This window comes from Malaclemys terrapin, chromosome 8, assembly GCF_027887155.1.
Source record: "Malaclemys terrapin pileata isolate rMalTer1 chromosome 8, rMalTer1.hap1, whole genome shotgun sequence".
Taxonomy (NCBI): Eukaryota; Metazoa; Chordata; order Testudines; family Emydidae; genus Malaclemys; species Malaclemys terrapin.
This window is the reverse complement of record NC_071512.1, coordinates 35,046,916-35,065,915: the sequence shown is the minus strand read 5'-3', so window position 1 is coordinate 35,065,915 and position 19,000 is coordinate 35,046,916. Positions and strand designations below refer to the sequence as shown.

Genomic DNA, 19,000 nt, shown 5'->3' with positions numbered 1-19,000 from the left:
ATTATTCCCCTCATTTCCTCACATTACCAAATGTGAGTGTCTGAGTAGGGTGCATATTCAAGAGACACTCACCAAATCATTTCTACTATTATTTATTTTTTTAAATATTTTTGAAAAAATATAATTTTTTTACAATATTTTTAACTTAAACACTATTCACACTGAACACGTATGGCAGCTTAACCTACCCAAATATGAAGTTTAAGAAGCCAAAACTGTTCTAGCTTTATTAAAAGAAAAAAGTTGTTGTGCTGTAGACTATTGTGTAGTGATGATTAAACAAAGCAAGGGAAAAGCACCACTCAAATCACTAACGCTAAAGTTTTCTTGGTTAAATCCAGCTATATTAAGGTTGTATGCTAGAAGTTACATAGACAGTGTGCTATGTATCCAAGTTCTCGGAAGAAATTGTGATGAAACTCACATCTCCTTAAATGTAATTAGGAAGTGAAACAAACATTTGTAACATGATATATTGTAAATACAGGAAATTTCTTCCAACTGCTTATTTGTTAGTTCAGTAGCTGAGATCTAGGACTCTGTACAGGTCTGTAAAAGTCTGGTATGATAGTTCATTCACACTTCTCAAAAAGAGGAGCATGAAGTAAAGTTTTTTTTATAAGGAAAAAAATTAACATTAGTAAAAATACTGAAACGGAACGTTAGCTAATTTGCATAATGATCCGATAACCTTGCTTTTATTTTTAAGTTAAGGCATTATCAGGTGCAAATTAACACCAGTTGACATGTTTTAGTAACAGACCATCCTTAGTTAAATCCTGTTAAAAAGACAGAGTCTGCAAGAGGTTTTCATAAATTTGGTACTTTGTCTCAACTTGACTGGTGCTTCTTACCTCACTGTCTCCTTCACAGAAAGCCAGGGTCCAATTATGTTTTCATTAAACTTTTGACAGCTTTTTACTTAATAACAGTCTCAGCACTTTTATTAAGCATGCAAGACTAACAAAACTTTGGCAATGCATAAGTGTAACACAGTGACGAGAAGAGAGCTTTTACAATTAAATCTTCTAATACTGGCTTCACAGTGTGGAAATTGTGCTACATCCACCAAAAGAGGGCCCAGTCTACTCATATATTTAGTACTTCACCCCAGGAACAAACTCCTTTGCGTTTGGATTCAGATTACTCTTGACCTGGGGAGAAAGAGACAACCAAATCACGATATTACTTATATCTCACTTTTCCTGACCAAAGAAAGCATTGTTCACAAGTTTAAAGTAACAGACAATTTAACATGAGTTCTTGAAAACACCAAATCCAGTACAAAGAGGTTTAGAACCCTTCACCTGCTCATCACTACATGCTAAGAGCAGGGCTATTAATTCACTATTAATGTCTTAAAAAAAACAAACAAACAAAAAAAAACAGCAGCACCTAGAGGCTTCAATTAAATCAGCATCCCATTGTGTTAGGCACTATACAAACAAGTACTAAGGAGACAGCCCCTTCCCTGAAAAGCTGCAAGTTAAAGCCTGTAGTCTCCCTAAAACACCCAAAGCACCAGAGCTTTAATTCAGTCAAATTGACTCTGGACAAGTGTCACATGGTCTTCAACCTTATACATTTGTTTGTAGACAGATTCGGTTATGCAACATAAGCAAACAAAAACTTGACGTCAGAAATTTAAATAGTTTTAAGCCATTGACGGACTGCCTTTTCCTTCAAAGAAGAGTTATGTCAAAATTTAATACTAATGTGCTAAACACCCATACTTGAGTACATACGCCTGCTTATTTCATAATTAGCCACCCTGTAGTATTTCCAGAGAACTCAGGAATGTAATAACTTCCATGCGGGCAATAAGCAGCACCAAGAGAAACTTCATTTTACACAATTTCCATGTATTGCCTAACAAAGGAAGAGAATGGAAACTGGGATAGCTGGAAGCATGAATTTATTTAAACTCTTAATTGGTTTACACATTAGTTTTATCACCAGCACCTTTGTTACCACTTTATATTTTAGGCCAGTTGTATGTTTTGCTATCTTGAGTCATTGGGCTGAAAGATGAATTGGTCTAGAACAGGGGTCAGCAACGTTCGGCACGCAGCTCGCCAGGGTAAGCACCCTGGCAGGCCAGGCCAGTTTTATTTATCTGCTGATGCGGTAGGTTCGGCCGATCACGGCCCCCACTGGCTGCAGTTTGCTGTCCCGGGACAATGCGGGCGGCGAGAAGCCGCGGCCAGCACATCCCTCGCCCGCGCCGCTTCTCACCGACCCCATTAGCCCGGGAGGGCGAACCGCAGCCAGTGGGGGCCGCGATCGGCCGAACCTGCTGCGTCAGCAGGTAAATAAAACTGGCCCGGCCCGCCAGGGTGCTTACCCTGGCGAGCCGTGTGCTGAACGTTGCCGACCCCTGGTCTAGAAGTTACATAAAGTTAATTTTATTTTTAAGACTTATTGTGAAGTATCGATCTTTAACAAGAAGTTTCAAGTGCACAAGAACATTTCAGCAATACAGTTAGTGTGTGGTTGATCACTAGCATTAGAGTCAGGTTAGCAACAAATCTCTCTACTGTCAGATTTCCAGGGAAGTCCAACATTACTGAATGTACCTTGTGTACCTCTATTATGGGCCAACAGCCATTGCAGTGAAGGGCAACTGCAAAAAGGTATGCACTAGATATCAGGGACATTAGGCAGCTGTAATAAGTGTCAGCGTGGTATGTCTCAGCACTGCCATGTAGTTCCCTTGCTTTTGGGAGTGTCAGTTATAACATTTTATATTAGTTGCTTTTGCAAGTTAACTGTTCTGGGCTAACAGGAACTACCTGAAACTTGTTTGGGTACTTTTAGTTCATTTCAACATCTTTGTAAATTTAAGAACAGTTCCTATTCTAGGAACCTAGACATTAAAATACTGCCAAGTACTTGTAAAAGAGAGTTAGCAAGATTTAAACTAGGTTTTTGCAGAAGGTTTAGGTTTCTTGGCAAAGATAATCACTCCTAAGTAAAAAGATCATCTCCACCTATTTTAAAGGTTTGGGCTGACAAATCAATAATTAATGTTATTGGCTACAGTCAATACAAATTTAGGTAATCTCTTTCAAAATGTTCTACCAATACATCTCAAGCTAGATCTGGACTGTATTATTTCAGTCCTAAGACTATTTCCAACATGCCAAATTCGGTTATAGTTAACATGATGGCTGGATGTACATCAGACTTTGTCTGCAACAAGAGCTGTTGAATTAAGCCATTGCTGTTAAATATAACTGGCTGTTGCTGTTTGTTGTTTCTATTAGCTATTTTAATGACCTGTCAAGGCACATAGAGTCTTTTGGAAGGTGATTTTTTTTTTAAATTTCAAATACAAAGTTATCTAAGAACAAGCTGAGAGGAAACATACCACCAAATCCTCCAGTGATGAGCTGTCACTGATAACGAGGTCATTAAACTGATCCTGGATTTGATCCATTGTTTGTGGAAGGTCTCGAGCAGGAATAAACCACTCATGTTCTTCCTCCTCTTCCAGCATTTCCTGGAAACAACGCTCAATAAATTCTTCTTCCCATAACTCCTCTTCAATCTAAAGTTAGAAAGGGGAAAAGAGTGTTCTGGTGAATAAGTCTCTATGGCAGTAGTTCTCAACCCTCAACCCAATCATCACACAGCTGCAGCCCACGTGACATCCTCCCAGCCATAACGGTAGAATATGTATTGTGTGGATGCAGTCCACAGCACTCAGAAAGCTGCATATGCAGCCCACAATGGTAAATAGGTTGAGAACCACTGCTCTATCGTATATCTTCACTGCACATTAACTCGGCACCCAGGTGTGAGCAGCCACACTGCAAAGCCCTGCTTGAGTTACTGTGTCCTCACTGGATCAGTGCTTCCATGTGTATAACTAGGATTTCTGGGGGACACGTAAGCACATAAAAACAACCCCGCTGGGTTAGATCAATGGTCCATCTAGACCAGTATCCTGTCTTTCAACAGTGGCCAATGCTAGATGCTTCAGAGGGAATGAACAGAACAATCAGAGTGATCCATCCTGTCATCCACTCCCAGGTTCTGGCAGTCAGAGGCTAGAGACACCCAGAGCATGGGGTTGCATCCCCGACCATCTTGGTTAACAGCCATTGATGGACCTATCCTCCATGAACTTATCTAGTTCTTTTTTGAACCGAGTTATAGCTTCTGGCCTTCACAACATCCCCTGGCAACGAGTTCCACACATTGACTGTGCATTGTGTGAAGAAGTACTTCCTTTTGTTTGTTTTAATCCTGCTGCCTATTAATTTCATTGGGTGATCCCTGGTTCTGGTGTTATGTGAAAGAACAAACAATACCGCCTCACTTTCTCCACACCAGTCAAGATTTTATAGACCTCTATCATACCTCCCCCCAGTGGTCTCTCCAAGCTGAAAAGTCCCAGCCTTTTCAATCTCTCCTCAGAGGGAAGCTGTTCCATACCATTAGTTGTTTTTCTTGCCCTTCTCTGTACCTTTTTCAATTCTAATACATCTTTTTTTGAGATGGGGTGACGAGACCAGCACACAATATTCTAGGTGTGGGCATACCATGGATTTATAGAGTGGTACTATGCTATTTTCTGTCTTATTATCTATTACTTTCCTAATGGTTCCTAACAGTGTTAGCTTTTTTGACTGCCACTGCATATTGAGCAGATGTTTTCAGAGAACTATCAGCAATGATTCCAAAGTCTCTTTCTTGAGTAGTTTACATCCCGTCATTTTGTATATATAATTGGGATTACATTTTCCAGTGTGCATTATTTTGCATTTATCAACATTGAATTTATCTGCCATTGTTACTCCTGGGGGAATTCTGCGCCAAAAAATGAAAAATTCTGCACACAATATTTGTCAAAATAACACTATGTAATCAAGCCACAGGGATACTGAGGGAGAAACTGCCTGATGCTGGGTCCCGGGGCTTGCTCAGAGTTTCCTGCGTGCTGCTGCCTCCTTACTTCAGGGCATGTGGGCAACTGCAGCTGCTGGAAACCCTCCAGTTCCCTCTCCCTTAACATAGCCTTGTATTTTATTTGTGAGCTGGGCTCTGCTAGGTCCAGCAGCCCCTAGTGGTGTCCACTGCAGCCTATTTCTATGGGGAAAAATGGAAATGCTGCACGCCCAATATCAATTTCTGCAAAATTCTGCATTACGCAGTGGTGCAGAATTCCCCCAGGAGTACATTGTGTTGCCAGTCACCCAGTTTTGTGAGACCCCTTTGTAACTCCTTGCAGTCTACTTTGGACTTATCTTGAGTAATTTTGTACCATCTGCAAATCTTGCCACCTGTTTACCCCTTTCTCCAGATCATTTATGAATATGTTGAACAGCACTGGTCCCAGCACAGATCCCTGGGGACACCTCTATTTACCTCTCTCCATTCTGAAAACAGACCCTTTATTCCGACCCTTTATTTCCTGTCTTTTAACCAGTTACTGATCTATGACAGGACCTTTCCTCTTATCCTTTGACTGCTTAAAATATCCCATGGTTCTCTGTACTGCAGTAAACTAAGCCACTCTGATTCTTTCCCAGTGAATTGTGGGAGAACTTGTCTGTCCTTCTGGGTATGCAAGAGGAACTGTGGGAAGGCAATGCAGGTCTAGCAGCACTCAAACAGTTTAGCCTCTGTCCTCATAGCAAGGTAATGTTCCCAGCCTGAATGAAAGGAGAACGTAGGCTCTACCCCACAACTCTAACCAAGCCAGCTAGCCTGGGTTGAAAACACCAGTGTGTGTGTGTGTGTGTGTGTGTGTGTGTGTGTGTGTGTGTGTACACACGGGTTGGGGAAGCACCTGAGTAAGAGCTTGAGCTAATACTGCAATGAACATTATGTCATGGAGGTTGCAGAAGTCACAGAATCTGACCTCCAGTGACCTCCATGACAGTGGAGGCCCCACAGCTGACCAGCCGCAGCTGGCAGCGGGGTACCCCACAGCAGCCCAGCCCAGCCTCCACAGGCAGCAGGGGACCCCCCTGTATCTGCCCAGGAGCTCCAAGTGGCATGAGCCCTGCTGCCCCTGACCGGTCACTGCCATCAGCAGCGACCCCAGAGCTGCGCAGCTTCGCTACTGGAAGGGGCCCTCCGCAGCCACTGGGCAATGGAGTCCCTGCAGATCCCAGCTGCTGCGTAGTGGGTGGATGCAGGGTGCTGGACACTCCTCCCTCCCCATTTTGTCAGGGATGTTTTTAGTAAAAGTCAGGGACAGGTCATGGCTTCTGTGATTATTTGTGTATTGAACAATGACCTGTCCCTGACTTTTACTAAAAACATCCCTGACAAAAATCATAGCCTTAGACATAATCCTTAGAAGTATTGCTGCCAAGCTTTGGAGAGAGTTCTATCTGACAGCAGCATCACTGTGCTGCAGGACCCAGAGAGAATAAAAAGCAGCAAAATGTAGACTGGCACCCCATGTCTGCCAGCATAGCCAGGGAATAAAGGTGACCCAGGGAACAGATTAAGATTCGAAAATGTGTTCAGAGGAAGCTTGAACAAGTCTTTCTCCATTCTTACAGTTTACTCCAACAGATTTGGCTCACGCACTCAAAAATTAGGAAATGCTAGATTTAAGGTTCCATGGGCAACCTTAATGCGTATTCACAACGGGGCTGAATTATGAATCAACCTTCAGTTACATGAATGCATTTTCACACAGCCCTCTGCCTCATTCAGTGTACAGGATGGATAGTGCTCAGGGAAAGAGGCAACTGCTCATTATTTCTTTTTTATCTCCATCATCCACTGCGTGGACCTTCCCTATTTACAGAATACAGTTCAGACCCTGCAGTGAACAATGCAATATTCATTTCCATTGACCTAGCTACTGCCTCTCAGGGACACGGATTAACTACAGCCTCAGAACCCCTCCAGTCACTGCAGAGTGTCTACACTGAAGTGCTGCAACTGTGCAGCACTACCATTAAGTGTAGACCCTGCCTTAATCCCTCCCACAATAAGTTCATCTGCACATCTTCCCTGTGAGATAACAGCGCCATTTTACAGGCAAAGAAACTCAGAAAAAAAGGTTTGCCTAAGGTAACACAGAGTCAATGGTAGAGCCAGGATTAGAACACAGGCCCCCATACTCCACCCTGTGCTCATTCTCTAAAAGTACACAAGTGCCTGGCACCCACAGCTCCCACGGACTTCAGTTTGCAAGTATTCAGTACTTCAAGAGCAAGGCCCCAGATATCTCAAGGTGGGCACCTCAACACAATTAAATGGCCACTTGCCAAAATTTTGGTTTAAGCGAGTCACTCAGCATCACACTGAATGTCTGTAGCAAAGGCAAGAAGAGAGCAGAACTTTGGCATTCACCTGCCTCAGCTACATGACCATTCTCCTCTCGTATAGTCACCTGTCTGGTTTTCTATACACCTTTCAACTTCTAGAGAAAAGGCAGCAGGGAACCCACAAATGGCTTCATTCACTACACAACCTTGGTTCATTCTCTGAGCATTAACCATCCTATGCACTGAATAAGGCACAGGGGGTCCCAAGAAAAAAAAAATTGTCTAATTACATGATCACATGCTATCATAATGCATATGCACAAAGGGCAGAATTTATATTGCACAGGCAACCTAAATTCTGGTGTTTCCTGACTTTGTAACCTAAATAGCATTTTTTTTGATAGTTTCTGCATGGTATTTCCTAGGTTTTTCCAAAAGGAAAACGGTGAAATCAATTTCTGTTATATGCAATAGCAACAACTACCCCATCAGTAGTTTAAATCCTGAACCCTCAGCACTGCAATACAGACTGCTAACATTTGAACTATAGGACTAGCTACCCCCGCATCGGTAGGAGAGTGTGGCAGTAGTTATGGGCTATGGAGGCCATGTATTGAGTGAGGAAGGGAGTGGTTGGGGAAGCCCATCTCTCCCCATCCCAGGAGATGAGCAACTGAGGCCAGGAGCCAAATCTGGAGGGGCACAGAGAATTGTTTTGGGGGATCCTGGCTTAGCTGCCACAGCTCCCTCAAAGCAGCTCCAGATTCCCAATGCTGGTTTTAAATAAGGATGTTCATATTTAATTATTTTGGCAGCACAAAATTGCTAACAGTGCAAGTGAGAAGAAAATGGATATTTTCATAAGTTTATAACACAACTAATGAATGAAATTTCATGGTGCAGAGAAAGAGGCACTTTTCTAAATCCAAATACTTCAAAGAATTTCAGAGGCCTGCTGTAAACAGGTGTAAATCCTTCAAGAAAGAGGTCAAAAATCTTTTATAAAGGAAAGCATTGTGCACTTAAATATAGGAGTCACTACCAACTCCCCCTCTAATACCATCTTGCCTCAACATTCCCAAGACCAAGTAGGGTTCTGCAGGTGGATTTATAAAGGCCAATGGTGTACTTGTAGGCATGTTTTTCACCTGGTTATATGTTAAAAGCACAGTAACCTGGCCTCATGAGCTTAACCCCTCTTCCAACCCACAGTTCGTCCCTGTAAGCCACACCGTGGAAGACAACTTTACATATAGCATATTTCCATGTCATTCTGTGCTATGAAATAAAACTGTACTTCTACAGTGTTTTTCATTCAGTCATCAAAAGATGGGCAGTTACTTATTTTACTGGTGGGGAAATAGAATCACTGATATTTTCCCAGAGTAACATGAGCAACCCAGTGGCAGAATCAAGACTCAAGCCCAAGTCTACAGACTCCTAGTCTCTACTCCAGTCATTAGACCATGCTGTCTGCCCTCTGAGCTAGAAACACAAATGGAATATACCACCACAGATGAGAAAACTGTAAAGCAACTTACCTGCCTGTTAAACTCCTCTTCGTTTTCCATCCACATATACTCAGCAAATGGATTGTCATCTTCATGAGAGTGACCATTAATAATCACATCTTCATTGATGATGCTTGGGCTAGTACTGCTGCGACTTGGATCTTTCATGGTTGTGCCTTTGACTTGAAGCCTGAAAGTTAATTGCAGTAATCAAAGACTTAAATGTGGCATCTGTATAAACCCCATCCAGTAACCATTAGTAAACACCAGACCAGTATTTACAGACTCCAGTCACCAACAGGAAAATCAAGTGTAGTTCTGGAGCTTGTAAATGACCACCATCCCATAGAATGACAACTTCTGCTAGCTAAGCAAAAGCCACATAATGGCAAAATGTGGGGGAGCCCTAACAGAAGTTCAATTTACATTTTAAACTCTGCTCTGTGTACTTTCAAGAGCAGTTTTCCTTGTAATTACCTCAATGAGCCCCATCAAAACACAAAGAGGCCTGGTCTACACCTAAAGCTTACGGCAACCTAGCTACATCACTCAAGGGTGAGAAGAGTTGAGAGAGATAAATTCAAGTAAGTTAAGCCAATCTAAGCCCTGGGGTAGACACCCTACATCAATGGAAGAATTAGTCCTTTGACTTAGCTACTGCCTCTCATTTACTACAGTGACAGAAAAACCCTGTTCTGTCATGGTCATAAGCATCTACACTACAGTGGAGTAGCTGCAGCACTTGCCAACACACACACGCACGACTTTGAAAGCAAAGGTTTTTTTGTAGATATGAGCAAAATAATTGGGAAAGTGTTCAAAAGTGAGTTTTCAACATACCTCTATAACTTCTTTTCTGAATTAAGCTCCCCATAAAGACACTCTCCATACTACTACAGATGAGGTAAGTAATATTTCAGGGGATTGATTTCTTTTGAGGAGACTGGGGCAAGGTGGAGGTGGTCTAAAAAGTGAGACTTAACAGGAAATCATTTCAACCTCAACTACAGACCACCAGACATGCATGGATGGACCCACTCAGGTGGCCATTATACTGCTCAGACACCCTGGGAAAGTTCAGAGAGACTGCAGTCACTGTATTTTATTTTGGTTCTCCCATACGCAGCCACTTTGGGCTTGTCTACACTCGAAATGCTAAAGCAGCACAACTGCACCACTGTAGTGCTTCAGCATAGACACTAGCACCACTCCCATCAGCGTAGGTACTGTCAGAACAAGTAATCTAGATCCAGGAGAGGGGCACTGTAGGTTGATGGAAGAATTCTTCCATCAATTTAGCGCCATCTATGCTGGAGGTTAGATTGTCTTAACTATGCTGTTCAGGCGCGTGTGGATTTTTTCACAGCCCCGAGTGATGTAGTTAAGCCATCTTAAACTTCCTAGTGTAGACCAGGCCTTTGATGTGACAATTCTATAGTTATCCCATTAACAAAAGACCACTGACTGGGGAATTTCATGTAAGAGATCCTATTTAGGATAAACTGGAAGACAATACAAGCTTGTCTTAGATCCCAAATCACTCTCAGTATGTTTAGCATTAATACATTTGCATAAATTCTAGAGTCAATTTCTCCTCTTGAGACTTGAGGTCAGGATTCTGCATTAGCCCTGCAGTGCACTAGGACATCATGATAGCATGCACAATTTTTGAGTTCAGGACTCTGGCAGGTATAATATGTGAAAAAATTCAAATGCTTTGTTATAAAACTGCATTTGTAATTTAAACCTAGACTTATGACAAATCCCACAATTTTAGTCTTTGCCAGTTTACAAGGTGTAGGTTCAAGAGTATCCAGTATCATGACCCTTTTACAAGACTGGCAGGCCATGAAGATCAAACAGAAACACACCACTTCTGAATATATTTGAGTTGTAAACAGAACAGTGGTTATTCAGCCCATTTTCAGTTTATTTTGTTTAAGATTTCCCTGAAATTTATCAGTGTTTATTACAAAAATTAAAAATGGGTGAAAAGTGGCACAAAAATTAATTATTTTTCTAGCTAAATAATGGGATTAATATTCAGGGATGGGAGGACAGAAAAAAACAGAAGTAAGAGTACTGAAAGTAAAAGCAGTTTAATGTTGTGGTTTATTCTGAACTGTACATTAAGAGTACGTACACATGCACATCTTTCGCTACACTGCCTTGCTCTGACAGCCAACCATTTACACTTAGACTCAATTATTAACTCATCGACCTAATGTAATGTATTGGATTTTCTCAACATAATCAGTATTTTCATGTACTTGAGTCCAAAATCTGGGTGGAAAAAAAAAATCAGTAAAAACTGAATAGCTTTTGTAAAACACAAACAAAACTTACACATTAAAAAAATGGTAAAAATTGGAAACAAAGAACCTGATAGCCCAAACTAAAAGGCCAATGTTTTGTCTATGCTGAATTTAAACCTAGACATTCTATTACTAGTCTTGGGAATCTTGACTATTTTGACCCCAAGACACCATGTTTACTTTTGAATCTAATCACCTCATGCATTTCATGGTGTTGTTCTCGCCATTTACTATAATCAAAGGGAGCTGTGTTCATATACAGAGTTCCTTCTTGGCAGCCTAATTTCTCCTCCTAAGGGATGTTATAGTGAGGTCATTGATACTACGACATCACAATTATTTGTGTGAGATACTAGTTCAAAACAAGATTATAACTTTGCAAATCTCTTTATTGGGATGATGTAAAAGTGGATCAAGCAGAAGGTGAACAAGATCATCTTTATCAAACCAGCCAGGGATATAGAGAGATACTGTCAAAGTAAGTTTTTGAGTAAGTAATTTGCTGTATCGAAGGATGAGAGTCTTAAAAACCACTAATGTACACCCTGGTGCTCTTACTACAGTAGCCATATTAGCTATTAGGGCTCAGAAATGCTGATCCAAATTCTATCTTTGGATAGATATGCCACAGACTGCTGCAGAGAAATTGATTCTTGGATTATGAGAGTTCTAGGCCAAAGCTTCACTTTGTCTAAATATCAACAAGACATTGAACAAAGATCTTCTATATGCCTTTTTGAAATCAACCTAGTATTTTGTATAGTGTTGATGAGGAAGATTAGCAGCTACCAGTCCAGTTTGTTCCATTATGGATTTTATAATCCAAAACAAAGGAAAACAAAGTCAGTTTAACAACAGAAAATGCAACAAAATGAAATCAGTATAAAGAACTTAGTGGATTCTTTTTCTGGAGTTCTACTGAAAAACTGTTGTAGTCATATTAAGCTGAAGACCATTAAAACCAACATGACAATTCATATGCTTGTTTACATTTGTACTTTTAAAAAATGACTTCATTTACAGTATTTTGCTCTTCACTCTTTGCAGTTTACCTTTAGAAGTTTACAAGATCAAAAAGCTTTCTACAATTTATGTCTTCTTTCCCTTCTATGGCAAGTTCTTCCCCACCCCCTTAGTTTGGAATCAACTTTGATATTAACATTACATTTTGACTTTTTGCACACAAGCATAATTACCCAGATTTTTTTCCAGGAATTAGCATATAGATATAATCTATCCTGTGTTATTAAAATCCACAGAGAAAGTACTAGTTTCTAACTAGTTATTTATAATCCTCCAATATAGCTAAGCACCTCCCAAATATGTATGGTATTATCCTCTGCAGTCTTATGAGGAAGAAATGTTTTTACAAGTAGGAACTGAGGCACAATGTGATTTGCCCAAGATCACACAGAAACTGAATTCAGATTTCTTGAATCCACGCTACAGTGCCTAACCTAGAAAGATAATTCTGTGTATTTCAATTTTCTGCAACTCTTACTGAATAAAAAAAAAAGCACATAATTTTTAATGCAGCATGCAGTATAGCTCCACTTCTCCAAAGCATGATCAGTTAATCTTCAGAACTGATCACATTCATTAGGCAGACAAATTAAAATAGTCTTGACAGTTTCTGTAGCACTAGAAATATGATGTGGTTGCACATGTAATTTGACTGGCTCAATAAAGCAGTGATAAAGGAGAGTAAGCTGACTATCTAGACTTTCAAAAAGCCTTTGAAAAAAATCCCATACTAGAGGCTACTAAAGGAACCAAGTAGTCATGAAGTGAGACAGTACACCGTCATGGATCAAAAACAGCTGACACACAAAACAGTAGGCATAATGGTCAATTTTCATTGTGGCTATAAGTGAACAGCAGGTTGCTTCAATGTTCCTTATTAGATTTAGTGTTTAATACATTGATGCTATGGAACAGGGTGGAGACTACAGAAAAGTTATGCCATAATGATACAGCGTCACCTGGAATAGTGCATGTGGTCACTCAATCTCAAAACAGATATTGCATAATTAGAGATGGTTCCAAGAAATAAGAAGGATTAGGGGCATGGAAGAACTCTCATGGAGAGAGAAAAGTAAATGGTCTAGAGAAGGTAGATCAGGAACTTCTGTTCTGTGTCTCATAACATCAGAGCAAAGGGCCATTCACTAAAATTAAAAGGTGGCAGGTAAATTTAGGACTGATTAAAAGGAAATATTTTCACACAAACTTCAAACTAAATATGCATTAAGGACAAGAATTTAGCAAGATTCAAAGAGACTAGATGTGTTTATATAGATCATAAGAATATCCAGAGCGATAGTAGTCAATACTAATGAAAAGTTTTGAAAGAGATAAAGGCTCATGTTTCAGGTTTTAAAAACAGATCTCGATCTATTATGGATTAAGAGGAGACCCTTCATAGGGGGAGATTAACCCATGTCTACTTACTGAGGGGATTCTTGCACCTACCTCCAAAGCATCTGATGCTAACCACTGGACTGGATGGTTCACAGATGTAATTCAGTACAGTAATTCCAATGTTTCTCTACAAAAATTGATAGAGTTCCTTCCAAATTACTAAAGTATTAAGCAGTACTGTAGAGACTGACTAACAGCATCCTCTTAACATTTATTGATAGCAGTTGACTGAACATTAAGCAAAGTTATGTTACTATGCCAAAAGAATAAAAAACCTCACTGCAGTGCTATAATATTTGTTTACATTACTGCAATTGTATTTCTCTGGCTCAAGTAAAGAGCTTCACTAAGTTCTTGGTCACATTATCTAAACAGATTTAACAAGGGCCAATTACTAAACAAGATTAAGAAACCAATTAACACTATGGGAAAGCCACATGATAAAATCCATGCAGGATGCAAACATATCACCCTGATTAGAAGAATATTTCAAAAATACTTCAGTTTTCCTTAATGGAAGTTGAATAAACTGAGAAACAAAGCTTTGTTAGTGTGATGTGACAAATAGCTAGAAATCATTATTAATACTAAACTGAAATCATGCAATAAAGATGCAATAAGAACCTGTAAAACTGTTACAGGGACTTGAGAGCCAAGGCAGCTGGTTCTGTTTTGTTTCAATTCTGAAGTCAGAATTGGTTAATCCAAGTCAGTTTCATTCAGTTAAAGAATGCCTGTATTTTAACCGCAAGACTGCTAAAACGCCTAAAGCATTTTATAGCTAACTGTACAAAAGCATTAATACTAAGATCTACCCATTTACAAATTTCAAGGTATAGTGAAAAAATACTTATGCTATGTGATTTTGGGCAAGCCAAATGTAGTATAGCTGTAAAATGGATACAGTATCTTCCTTACTGGAGTGAAGACCGTTTTAATTAGTATTTATGAAAAGACTTTAAAGTGCTGAGATGGAAGGCGCCACAAATTTAATTACGTTCTTAAACATTTTGAAGCGCTCACACAAAAAGCCCTATAGAAGTGCCAACTATTTGTGCTGGGTTCTGTTTCACCGTTATCTCAATTAGAAGTTTAAGCTTTTTCCGTGGCATCACTCAACTGGACAGAAACTATTTATTACCGGAGCTGAGCTCCCGGGATCTACCTGCCACCACTGCACTGAAAACCCCTCTGCCCAGCCAGACAGCTCCGGCACTGTTCCTACCCAGGACATCCCCCGAACCCGGGGGGCACTCGGCCCTAGAGGGGCTGCCCTGTTGCGGAGCATTCCGCACGGCACGGCACCTTTCGGCAGCGAGGACGGGGCCAGGCACCGAAGCGCACGTGGCTAAGTCTCTGGCCCCTCTCTAGGCCACTGCCCTTCCCCGACCAGCTCCCCTCCCACGGTGGCTCGGCAAGCACGTGCCTCTGCCTCCCAACGTCTGCCCCAGCGCTAGGGATGGCCACGCCAGCTGGGGACCGTGCCCCGAGCCCTCTCCTCGCGGGCCCCCAGGGCCGCGCTCCGATGTGGAGGCCCCTTCAGGGGTGCACGGCGAGCTGCCAACCAGGCAGGGCCCACAAACGGAGTAGCCGCGCCACGCCACGCCACAGTCCCGCCCCCTGCCGGTGACGAGCCCCCGCGCGCGCCGCTGAACCCCCTCCCCAGGCGCGCGCCCGATGCTCACCACTACGCCGCGCGCGCGCCAGACGCCCCGCCTACTCCCCGCCGCGCGCGCTTTGTTCACCAACAATGAGGCCACCTCGCCGATCTTGTGTGTGTGTGGGGGGGGGGGGAGGGGTGCTATCCCATCATGCTACGCGCGCCGCCAGAGACACCCCTTTCTTCCCCCACAGTACCCGGATGGAGAGCCCGAGACAATAGAGACAGGCGCCATTAGACGGCCCAAGCCCTCGGCTCCGGAGCCTTCAGGGGAGTCTCCCTCCCCCGCACAGAGTCCGGGGCCGGGAACGGTCCCCGCCGCCTTCCCCCGCCGGGCTGGCTCGAACCCCCGCTCCCCGGGCCCACCTGCTGTTGGGAGCGGGACGGCAGAGGGTGCGCGCTGGGGCTCCGAGCTGGTCTCTTCCGCCACGGCCGCCTCGTGCCCCCCCACTCTTTATTCGGGTTCTTCTCCCTCCACCCCTCTCCCCTTCCAAACACAACAGCCAGGCCGGATGTGAAATCACTTCCGCTACCTATGTGACCTTACAAGCCACGCCCCCTCCGCTCCGGAACCAGACGGTGCACTACACATCCCGGCACGCCATGCGCCAACTTGGGGCAGGGCATCTAAGGGAACCGGCGGAGAGGTGGCGCGCTGCATGCCGGGATTCGCAGTCTTTTCTGCGTCGGCGGCGTCCGCTTGAAGCTCAGAGGCAGAATGCTCGGGCGTACCGCGCTGCATGCTGGGACTTGTAGTCTGGGGGGGGTCATGCCTCCATCTTGAAGATCGAGGGTGGAGTGATCGAAAAGGCGCATTACATGCTGGGACCTGTAGTTGGAGGCGGCGAGTGGGGAGTGAGCCAGGCCGCCATCTTGTGGCTCTGTGGGAGAGGCCAGGATGGAGGAATGTATGGGGAGGACTCAGTGCATGCTGGGGGCCAGGACTCCTGGGTTCTGTGTGCTTTGCAGCCATAGGGGCTGGGCAGGTGTTGGTGAACAGTAGGAGCTGTGGGGTTATCACTGGGCTCCTGCCCCCTTCATAGCAGATCTTTCACGCCCCCGTCATGTGTAGGCAGCCAAGCACCACCAGAGCTTGGTATCGGCTGAGCTGGGGTAGCCTTGTGCTGGGAACAAACAGCTCAGACAGCGGGGAACAGGCCAAAACAACGGGGGAGGTGGCAGTAATGGAAAAGTTAGCACACCGATGCTGCCATATCCAGCAAAATAGACAGAGACCTGACAGTTTTGTGGGTACTTGGTTACCATGTATTCAATAGCCAAAGTACATTCACCTGCCAACAAACAGCATCCTATCCAGAGTTTGTGACTGTTAATGTGTGATAGACATGTCCATCACTAGAAACAGCTTAGATGTTAGAATAATGCTCACTTTATAATACCATGTTAAATAAAAGCTCTGAGGACAATATTCCTGTTAATATCTCTTTAAACAAAGCTCACTGTTGTAATGATTGGTTTGTGGCGGAGATTTACATGGCAAAGATTTATAGACTTATGAAAAACCTCCTAAATAAATAGTTTTAAAAAATCCGAGTCCTTCTGAGAACAATCCTACAACACAGGATGGGTCGTTACTGTCTAAAGGCACCACACATCAGTCCTGCCTGGTGCTGGGATGCTGTGCAGGAGACAAAGGACTAGGGAGCCTCTCACCACATTCAAGCAACAAGCACGGGAGAATACTAGGAGGTGGGCTTGTGTGAACCTGCTGTGCCCAGGCACGTCTGGGAAAGGTGACATGTCAAACCTCCACAAGCCAGCTTTGTATGTGCCACCAGCTACATGTTTTGACAAGTCAGAATGCCTTTGCTCCTGCTCCCCACACTATGGGACCTAAGCCTGCCCTGTGGAATTTTGGCCTAGCTGGCAGGAGCCCTGCAGCAGTGAATTTCCTGGGCAACATCTCTACTCCCATCCCTGTGACAGCCAGCCCCAAATTTGTCACTCAGCCTCCTGTCTGTCGAGCATGCTGGGTGTGGTAACACTGGAGTATTACCACACTCTTTTGTCATGCTGCTCACTATAAATAACTTTCAGCTCATGTGATGGTCTGAAAGAGGAGATGGTACTTAGGCCTTGCCTATACTACTAAGTTATGCAACTTCAGCTACGTGAATAACATAGCTGAAGTCGACGTACTTAGATCTACTTAGCGCGGGGTCCACACTACACTCTGTTGACAGGAGATGCTCTCCCGTCGACTCCCCTTGCGCTTCTCGTTCAGGTGGAGTACAGGTAGGGTGACCAGATATCCTGATTTTATGAGGACAGTCCCACTTTTTGGGTCTTTTTCTTATATACCCTAAGTACAGGAATCAATGGGAGAGTGATCTGTGGTCGATTTAGCGGGTTTTCCACTAGACCTGCTAAATCAACTGCCGATGCATCGATCGCCGCACATCACTTCCCCCCTCCCCTCCCCTCCGGTAAGTGTAGACAAGCCCTGAGAGAAAGAAAACCCCTAATGCTCTAGAAACACATAGGAAATGTGCCATGAAATCAGTCATATTGAGAAACGAATAGCACTTGAAGCTCTTTCAGGGCAAATCCACAGAGTGTCCTGCTAGCAATGCTCAGAGAGGACAGGGCAGAACCACAGCAGCCTGTGTAGGGGGTGCAAACACTCCATGTGCTGTGGACCACACCATGATGGAACTTCTGCACCTCCATGAGTGTGTGAAGGAACAGGGCCAGTGGATCTCTAACAAAGGCCACGCACCGGCTATTAAGGAGGGTGAAGGTGGTGGGAGGGTGACTGCAGCCCTGAGACAGCATTAGCAAACAACAGAGAGGCCGATGGGGATTCCCATCCACCTTCTACCTCTTTAGGGATCGTCACATAGGGTGACCAGATGTCCCGATTTTATAGAGACAGTCCTGATTTTTGGGTCTTTTTCTTATATAGGCTCCTATTACCCCCCCACCCCCATCCCGATTTTTCACATTTGCTGTCTGGTCACCCTATCATCACAATACAGTCCAGTTACTTCATCTGTGTATGGGGAACAGGAGTTAGTTTAGTACTGATGATAAGGACCATATCAACAGCTGTGGAGAATGAAGTTTCACAGCACAGGTTCCTCTCCACGCTGCCCAAGCTGTGACTGGGCAGCCCCGTCTATGAGTTCAGTCACCACAGCATCTTCCTTAGCCTCATCATGGCTGATGCAGCCAACAAAAGGAACAACTGTGGATGAGTACAGCCATCCTTTTGAAACCAAGTTCATCAACTCGTTTCTAAGGCCTTGTCTACACTACAAAGTTTTGTCAGCAAAAGGCAGCTTTTGCCGACAAACCAGGGGAGGTGTACACACCAGAAAACTACTTTTGGCAGAAAAACTCTGCTGTTTTGCCAACAAAATAAAACCACCTCAACAAGAGGCATAAAGCTTTTTGCAGCAAAGTTAAAGAGACAAAGCATCAGTGTAGATGACACTGCTGTTTGTTTTGTCAACATAACTGGCTTCCACCACTATCCCACAAAGCCTTGCTCTTGCTCACCGTTTTGATCTCTGCTGCCCTGCAGGCATGTGCCAATCCCCTTTCAAAGCTCTGGGGAAGTATCTAACAGCTGAGCCTGCTGCTCCGTTTGGGGAACAAAGAGCAAATCATTAACATGGAATGTTCCTGTTCTGCCCTGCACTAGGAACACAGCAGCAGGCAGACTACTGCTAGGGGTGAGGGGGCGGGACAACTGCTGTGCTGCTTTGACATTCCTCAGCCAGGAGAGCTCACAGGAGCTGTTCAGGATGCCGCTCCCGGCTGTGGGAGAATTCGGAGGGAATCACAGAACCAGAGACAGGCAGAGCCGGCTGCTTGGGAAGAGGCTGCTGT

The 19,000-nt window shown here is 43.6% G+C and overlaps 1 protein-coding gene across 2 annotated transcripts; it reads right to left on the bottom strand.

The window, feature by feature from the left end:
- Window positions 1-76: 76 nt before the first annotated feature.
- On the bottom strand, window positions 77-15,670 carry PAIP2 (poly(A) binding protein interacting protein 2). 2 transcript variants are annotated; one of them, XM_054036584.1, is made up of 4 exons: window positions 15,512-15,670; window positions 8,780-8,939; window positions 3,371-3,550; window positions 77-1,154 (listed from the first exon to the last, which is right to left on the bottom strand). In XM_054036584.1, exons 2-4 carry the CDS (start codon window positions 8,915-8,917, stop codon window positions 1,098-1,100), a joined length of 375 nt encoding a protein of 124 aa, XP_053892559.1. In that variant the 5' UTR covers window positions 8,918-8,939; window positions 15,512-15,670; the 3' UTR covers window positions 77-1,097. The 2 variants fall into 2 exon arrangements, with proteins under 2 accessions (XP_053892559.1, XP_053892560.1); XM_054036585.1 differs by lacking the exon at window positions 15,512-15,670 and adding an exon at window positions 15,171-15,228.
- Between the last annotated feature and the right edge of the window lie 3,330 nt (window positions 15,671-19,000).